Source organism: Zosterops lateralis, assembly GCF_965231275.1.
Source record: "Zosterops lateralis genome assembly, chromosome: Z".
NCBI classification, from domain to species: domain Eukaryota; kingdom Metazoa; phylum Chordata; class Aves; order Passeriformes; family Zosteropidae; genus Zosterops; species Zosterops lateralis.
The window spans coordinates 79,212,960-79,221,267 of NC_139800.1; the positions used below are offsets into that span (position 1 = coordinate 79,212,960).

Genomic DNA, 8,308 nt, shown 5'->3' on the forward strand with positions numbered 1-8,308 from the left:
GAGACACAATACACACCACAGACCTCTCACCCTGGTGCCAGACCTCAGCCTCCAGCATTATCACCTGGCCCGTGGGACTCCAGTGCCCTGTGCTGATCCCACGGGGGCAATTCCAGGTGAAGTTCTCCACTCTGACAAAGTTCTACACCAGAAGTGGGACTGGTGGTCACATCTGTGCACACCAGCTGAGCAGCAAGAGGGGAGATCTGGAACCTCTAAACACAACCCATGCCAAAGCCACATGAATTCACAGGGGGAAGGTGAAACTGCAGCAGGTGTAGCACCCCACTCCAGGTTTGATTTTAAATTCAGTCGCACTTGAGGTACACCACACTTTAAAGCCGTACACAGCACGCCTCCTTTAAAGACTTCCACCACCCTCTCTGAAATACCCTGCACAGCAGGGTTACGTTTAAAACTCAACTTTGCAAGACCTGTTGCTTTCCAAGCAAGGCCAGACACAGACTCCTTGTGCCCCTGGAACAGCAACATAACCCAGCTGGTATTTTCAGCTTGTCATTGCAGAAAGCTCTTCTTTTGTCAAATAATCTTACCTTGCTCATCACTTTTCTCCAACAGACAACAGCCCTGTCAGCATGATCTACTCCTGACATTCTCCAAAGCTCACCAAGTCATCTTAAACAACAATATATAAAATAAGGACTGGGTCAAACCTTCCCCAATACTGGACTTCAGAGGCAGTCTGCTCACATTTTGACCCTACACTGATGAGGGCTGGGCTCAAATGCAACACTATTTATTAGAGACCATTTCACAAAGCAGGCAGAGTGAAGGGGAGAGAGAGTATTTTAACTGCAACCAGTCAGACGTTTCTCATTAAAATATTTCTTGGAGAAGTAAACGGGCCTGCAATTTTTATTCAAACAGATGTAGGCTAAATGCATATCATTAGTCTGACAATACAAAAGCACAAGCGGCTGAAATGATTTTAATTTTGTCAGTGAAAAGGATAATGTATGCATATCTGGAGGGCAGAGCAATGGTAAAGATTACCCCCAGCTTCTATCTGAGCCGTCTAAAGGTATTTACTTGGGGTCTGTCTGTGTTGTGACAGTGTCCCAGACCGAAATGAATGCCTCCAACACTCCACATTTTTGAGCCATTCAGTCATGCATTTTTGTTATTGTTGAAAGTAGTGCGAAATTGCAGTGCATGAGCTGGAGTCCTTGGTGGTCTCCGAGGATTCCAGCTAAAAAGGCACTTCCTTTGTTCCGCGGAGAATGCGGTCCAGTAGGTCATTCAGAAGGGGAAATAAAAGCAGCGGCCCTGGGAGGGAGATGAAGGATGAAACAAAAAGAATAAAATGTTTTGGGTGTGAGCACATTAGCTACCATTTCCTACTGCTTGCCGGCTGCGAGCACTCCTGTTCCCCGGGATGCGCCGGGGACGGAGGTGGAGGGAAGGAAAAAAAACAGAAAGAAAGAAAAAGAAAGAAAGGAAGAAAAAGGAAGGAAGGAAGGAGGGGAGGAGGGAAGGAGGGAAGGAAGGAGGGAAGGAAGGAGGGAAGGAAGGAGGGAAGGAAGGAGGGAAGGAAGGAGGGAAGGAAGGAGGGAAGGAAAAGGAAAAAGGAAAAAAAAGAAAAATAAAAAAAAAAGAAAAAAGAAAAGAAAAAAAAAGAAAAAAAAAGAAAAAAGAAAAAAAAAAAGAAAAAAAAAAAAGGAAAGAAAAAAAAGAAAAAAAAAAAAAAGAAAAAAAAAAAAAAAAAGAAAAAAGAAAAAAAAGAGCCATGTCTCAGCCGCTCCGCCAGCCGCCGCCGGGCACGGGCCGGGCCGGGCAGACCGGCAAACCCAAGGGCAGGAGCAGGAGCGCCCGCCCCGCCGCCGGTCCGGGAGCGGGGCCGGCAACAGGCGCGGTCCCGCCCGGCACTGCCCGGCACGGGGGGCCCGCCGAGCTCCAGGAGCCGGGCCGGGGGGGAGGGAGCCGGGCCAGGGGAGCCGAGCGCACCCCCGCTGCCCGGCGGGGCCGCCCCGAGCGGAGCCGAGCGCGCACAAAGGCTCGGGCAGAGCGCACGGCCGCGACTCACCGCTGATCTCGTGGCTGGGCGCCTCGCTCTGGCTGAAGCCCTTGGCGGCGTAGAGCCTCCGCACTTCGGAGCAACTTTTGTGCCGGGGCTCGGCGGCCAGCAGCAGCGGCAGGCTGAGCGCGGCCAGCGCGCAGAGCAGGGGCGGCAGGCGCCGCGGCATGGTGCGGGCGGGCGGGGGCCGCCGCGGCCGGGCCAGCGCGCCCCGAGGCTGCAGCCGCCGCCGCCGCTCCGCCGAGCCTGCCCCGCCGCGCCCCGCTGCTCCTGCTCCTGCTGCTCCTGCTGCTGCCGCCGCTGCCCCGCGCCCCGCTCCGCCGCGCCTCCGCTCCGCCGGCCCGCCCGGCGCCGCCGCTCCGCCAACTTGGCCCGGCAGGAAGCACATGGGGTGGTGGTGGTGGTGCTGGAGGAGGAGAGAGAGAGGGAGGGAGGGAGGGAGGGAGGCGGGGAGGGGAGGGGCGGTAGCCGAGCGGGATGGCGCAGGGCCGGGACAAGCCTCTGCAGCCCCCGGGAAAAGCAGGAGCCGGGATTCGCCCGCCCAGCGAGGCGGAGCGGGGTGCGGGGCTCCCTCCCGCGGGGAGACACGGCTCTGCCCCGGCACAGCCTGCCCGGGGAGTGCCCACCTTCCCACCTTCCCTCCCACCCAGGCCAGCTCCCGAGTGCCCCGCCAGGGAGAGAGAGATGCCCCGGAAAGGCTGGGATGGCTCCCGGGCTGTGCCTCCCGAGCTGGAGCTGTGCAGACACGGTCCAGCCCTGCCCCAGGTTCAGTGGGTTCGCTGCGCTGATGGGTTTTGACACAGCTGTGACAGGTCTGAGCTGTGTGCGTGGAAGGCTTGTCAAAACCGACGTTTTTCCACCAATCTTGTGTTTCCAAGAGTTTAGCGGGGCGAAGGCCTCGGGAGCAGTGACATCAAAGGTGCTCCAGTCACTCCCCTCCACACCCAGAGCAGTGCACAGATGTAAACACGCCTTGCTGGACCCTTGGACCAGAGTCCAACAGTTGCTCCTTGCTTCTGTTGACTGAAAAATCACAGACATAGCATTGCAAGAATGACAGGCACCATGGTAAATTCACTGGGCTGCGATGTCACTTAAAGCAATGTCTGCTCAGCCCTTGCTCCCTGTCTGGCATGGTGAGGTCTCCGTGTCCTTGTCCCCTGGGTGTCCTTGTCCTCCGTGTCCTTGTCCCCTGCATGGGGAGCTCTGTCCTGCTGCAGTGTCCGTGTGTCTGTGCTCAGGGCTGTGTCTCAGCACAGATCCATTTGTCCCAGGACAGTGTAATGGCTTGGTGATAGCATAATTTAAGATAAATAAGTGTGCAGTGGTTTACTATACAATGCTCCTCTATGAGCTTCATTTCTCTCATCACCACGATGGGGAAGGAAAAGCTGGAACAACAGCAAAGGAAGTTGCTAGCTTCACCCCCTTGCTACCAAGCTTTTGCTACCAAAAGTCCAGGTGGGTCCAGAGGAAAAGCTCCACTGTTTATTTCCCCTGTGAGAGCAAAGCACAGCCACGCTGTCCTCCTAGGAACAAGATGCTCATCCAGCTCTGAGCTTTCCAGCAGCAAAGCTGGCAGCTCACCACAGCCTTGGGGCAGCACAGGCTGCTGCACTCAGGAATCACACCAAAAGCAGGGGAAAACCACATTACCACAGCCCGGGCTGCGCCAGCCACGATGGAGAGGCTCGTGCTGCAGCAGGGCTTCCCTCTGCCTGGGTGCAGGGAGCATCCCCTGCCTGCACAGAAAATGGGCCACACCATCCACAGGGCAGGAAAAAAAAAATTAAAAATAGAATTTGCTTTATCATGGTTTAAAAAGTCTCCATCAGCCATCCTGATGGAAAGCAATCTCAGTCATCCTGCCATCCGCTGGGGCCACTCACACTAAGCTGGTGAGACAAGCCAGGCCAGAAGTTCTCATGAAGTTATAAAGTGTCCTGAGAGAGAATAATCCTCTAGGATCTGGCCCTGCAATGTATGACTGAGTTCTGGTTTTCAAAGCACTACCTCACCCTCCCAGCCTTTATTTGAAGAGACAATGTGAATTTTAAAGAGAACTCAGCAGGGAGCACTGCATTTTTTATTCCAAAGTGAGAGAGAAAACGAGAGTGAGAAAGTCTGTGGGGTTAGAGACAGCTTGCCATTTGTTGTTTCTCATAATCCCATACCTCGGTGGGATTTAAGAAACCTCCTGAAAAACACGGAGGGTTTTGTCAAATACTTGCTCAAGTAGTTAAATCAAAGGCTGAAGCAAAACAATGGAACTGCCTGAAAATTTTCATGAAAAACTCTTTTTTTTTTTTTTTTCTTTTTTAAGGAAAAGAAAAGTAGCCTCTCTCAAAAGAGAATTTTTTTTTCTCTGAGTTTTTTGCTTTCTCCAGCATTTTTGCACATCTGGCAGACCCTCCCCAGCCCCCTCACCCCAAACTGCTCAAGCAATTTTCCTTTCCCAGGAGAAAAAGATGGAGAAAAGCAGAGGAAAAAAAATTTGTGGTTCAGTTTTAAAAAGACTGAAAACTTCTGACTTTGTGTGTCCCCCAAAACTCTTTTCACTCCATTAGTATTTCTGTCCCCAGACTCTGTGTTTCTTTTCCAGCTCTGCCTCAAGGCTGGCTTTGGTGACACAGGACCTGGGGCCCATGTCTCCATCTCCCCTACCTGGCAGAGAGTGCTGCCTGCAAAACTTTCAAAGCTGTTTCATCTCTACCTGCTCACACTCAGCTGTGAGTTTCCTCTCTAATTTGGGAGGATCCCAATGTGTCCCTGTCACCAGTGCAGGCGCCCTGGGCTGGGCAGAGCCAGCTGCAGTGAGGACCTGCTGGCACAGCCATCACTGGTGACAAGGTGACATCACCCACATTGCATCTGCATGGAGCCTCTTCCAGTGTAATGCCATGCACCTTGCACCACCTGGCATTTCAAATTTCCATCTCATTCAGTCAAAAAGTTCCAGCACCGCCAGCTTTTCAGAGAGAAGGAAAGGCAGGGAGGGAGAAGCCAGAGAAGACATGTTTCTCCACAGTTTCTTCTCACCTTCCTCCCATGTGCTGCCTCTCTGTTCAGCTCAGACCTCCAGCTACACTGCTCCTGCCTGGGCCTTCATCCACACAGCAAAGTTATGTTGTTTAATTAATAAGTTATGTGGTTTAATTAAAACCACTTTAAATCCACTCTAAGGGAATCAGCAAAAACCCTCCATGGGGGTGTGGTTAAATCATGATAAACCTTATTGGTATCAGCTGAGTCCACATCAGCAATGTACAAAATTTGATACAAATAATTGCCAACTGCACAGGATTCCCAGGATCAATTGTAACTTCAGGTTGGCAGGAGGGAAGCAGTTCTCTAGCACTGGCAAATCTTGGCAGCATATAGAACACCAAGCCCAGCTGCGGCACCAATTACATCCAAAAATCCCTCTGGATTTATATGAGGGCTTAAGCTTTTGGTCTGATTTAATTCTGGTCCTGGCCATAGGTCTGCCACAACCCTGCAGTGTTTCCAGTCATTTGTCAGGGAATTTACTGGGGTGTTGTATTCGGACAAAGATTTCAGATATAGCTGTTCAGGAAAACCTGGCTGAATGCTATCCTTGGCCTGGCTATCATTAAGGATGATTAAATCCTACACTCTGGTAGGAAAGTCTGGGCCACGAGGAGGTTAGAAAGTGTTGAAAGGGAACTGGACAAACACGTCTTCCCAGCTCCAGCTCATCAGCAGGAGATGGCTCATTGTAAACCCGAACCAGGCGAGTTCCTGTGGCAGAGCAGCCAGGCTGGAATGAGGGATGCTCAAGTGGGAACAGTCTCCTTTGATAAAACCCCAGATACCACAAATTCAGGGGTGCTTGATCCAGGGCATCTGTCATGAGGATGGGGGATCCTGCTAGTTGCAAAATGATGGTCTGAATCTGGTTTCTGAATGTCAACAGCCTGATATTTTAGGGCGAGCCGATCCAGTGTTTTGGCACGGAGTGATACCTCTATTTATTTTTATCACCTATTTTTATCCAAGGGCTACTTCACCCTATACAGAAGAATAGAAACCTCCTGCAGTGACTTCTCCACTCTGGGGCAAGGGGTGGTTTAGCTCCTTGTTGCCTTCTGTAAATGGGCTGATGCTAGCTGGGTGCAAGGGGCTCTACACACTGAAGAAAGATGGAAAAATGCTGAAAGGACAGAGGGATCAGGCTGGCTATGCAGTGAAGCTGCTGCCAGAGTGTCACTCAGCTTCCCATGTCTGAAACCGCTTGCATTGCACTGGGGTTGCTCTGCAGAGCTCAAGACCATCTCCATTTTAGGGAATGCAAGAGTTTGTCTCTTTCCCAGAAGGACAAGAAGCCATCCCAGCCCTGTCCCCAGGCACCAGAGGGAGGAGACCTGGGGACACACAGCTTTGAAGGGCAAGGGAATGCACTCACTTTCACATATTTTCATGCCTGCACTTCCTAGCTCTCCCAAAAGTGACTGTGTGGCAGATGGCCCTGACGTGTAGCACACTCACACCCAGAGGATAAAAATATTCCCCAACAGATTCCTGGCAAGTGAATGTCAGTCACCATTGCTCCAGAGCTGGTCATGGCTTCCTCTCCTCCTCAGTCCCCCATCTGGGGGTGCAAAGAGGATGCCCAGGCTTCATCTCTCCAGTGGCATCACACAGATTGATGCTGGCAGCTGGGCTGACATCCCAGATCCATGCTGCCTCACCTGCACGTCTTCCACAGCACAGCATTCCTGGGGATATGTCCTCATCCTCCCTGCCCCAGGTGACCTTACAACTGGCTGCCACTGAGGAGGGGTGAGAGTTGAAATGGGACCCTGTGTCTGCCTCACCCAGGCCTTTCTCAGGCCGTGATGTTTAATTCTCCATCCACACTCACATAATCTTCCTATGGCCATGAAGTGGGGCTGGAATGGGGATTGCTTGAGGCAGGGGGATTGAGAGGGACCAGTGGTTGCAGGGCAGAGAAGAAGATGGATAGCATAATTCAAGGATGACAGAGGAAACAAACCCCCAACTCATTCTTGCATTTTCATCCCTTCCCAATAGCAATCCCCTGCTCAGCCCTCCCTCGGACATTCTGAGCTATATTTACAGCAAGTATCACTGCCTGGGCTGATTTATCTTGCTTTTATTCCACTCCTAAGAATTGGTTCAATGCTGGTGCCAGGCTGGGACAGGGTGGGCACTGGCAGGGCACTGGCAGAGTGAGGTTTGTGGGTGCTGTGAGCAGTGGCATGGCCAGCCCACACACTCCAGAATGTGCAGCCTCCTGTTCCACAGATAAGCTCATCACCCATCTGAAGGGGTCACAAAACTCTGGAGCTGCAGAGATCAGGACTGGAAAAAGCATCAAACACCTGATGCCTTCCTCCCTGACCCAGAAAAACTGACCTCAAGCTGTCCTCTCCCTGTAGTTCTCAAAATCCCTCCTCAATCAAGACTGCAAAGTCTGTCCCAGCTACTGACTCTGTATTTCATTGCACAAAAGCATTTCTTAATGGCTAACCTAAACCTCCCTGGCCACAATTCAAGCTGTCTATCTTTTTCCTCCTATCTCTTGTACATGGAGGAAAACATACTCTGCTATCAGCAGAGCCCAAAGCTCTGGGCACATGTGGCTGGCACAGCACAGTGTGGCTGGAGATGGCCCCTGTTGCTGTTGGTGGCCCCACCAACTCTGGGCCTCAGCCCCTGCAGACCTGGGGCAGAGGGAACAATCCCAACCACTATCCCAAGCAGCAGGAAATACTCTCCGACATGGAAAGAAGAGAGAGAGGGAAAGGCATGTTCAGAGCAGCAGATAACCCAGACAGTTGGCACTACTTAAAAATGAGTAATAGGTACGTATCACCTGAACTGCCTTGTGCCAGCTAAAACACTGTGGAGCAGAGCCAGGAGAAGAGGGAGCCTGTTACCCCATAGTTGTCAGCAAGGCCTTCCCAGTCCCCTCTGATGCTGGGCAGCACCACTGATGGCAGTTTTTACCTGTGGGCAGGCAGCTGGTTTCCACCAGCAGCACTGGTTTCTGTGCTCCAGGCCATGCTGTGCTCATTCAAGGATGGAGCTGCACTGTGATGGTCAGCAGTTTTTGAGAACTTGGGAAGAGCACTGTGAGCTTACCAGGGGGAGCTCCAGAGGTTTTAATTACTGCAACCAGCACTTCATCTGGGGCCTTTCATTCCCCTCAAAGCACTTCCACCTGGGCACCAGTCCAGCAAGTGTTTGGTTTGTAGACACCTGCCTCGTTCCAGCAGGGATGCGCGT

The 8,308-nt window shown here is 52.1% G+C and overlaps 1 protein-coding gene across 1 annotated transcript in view; it reads right to left on the reverse strand.

The window, feature by feature from the left end:
* The window catches only part of LOC310922925 (glypican-4-like), a 66,743-nt gene extending 64,305 nt beyond the window's left edge, over nt 1-2,438 (reverse strand). The window contains exon 1 of the mRNA XM_083883899.1: nt 2,045-2,438. Coding sequence (XP_083740025.1) covers nt 2,045-2,423 — 379 coding nt within the window. The 5' untranslated portion in view covers nt 2,424-2,438. The remainder of the gene's footprint in view (nt 1-2,044) is intronic.
* Between the last annotated feature and the right edge of the window lie 5,870 nt (nt 2,439-8,308).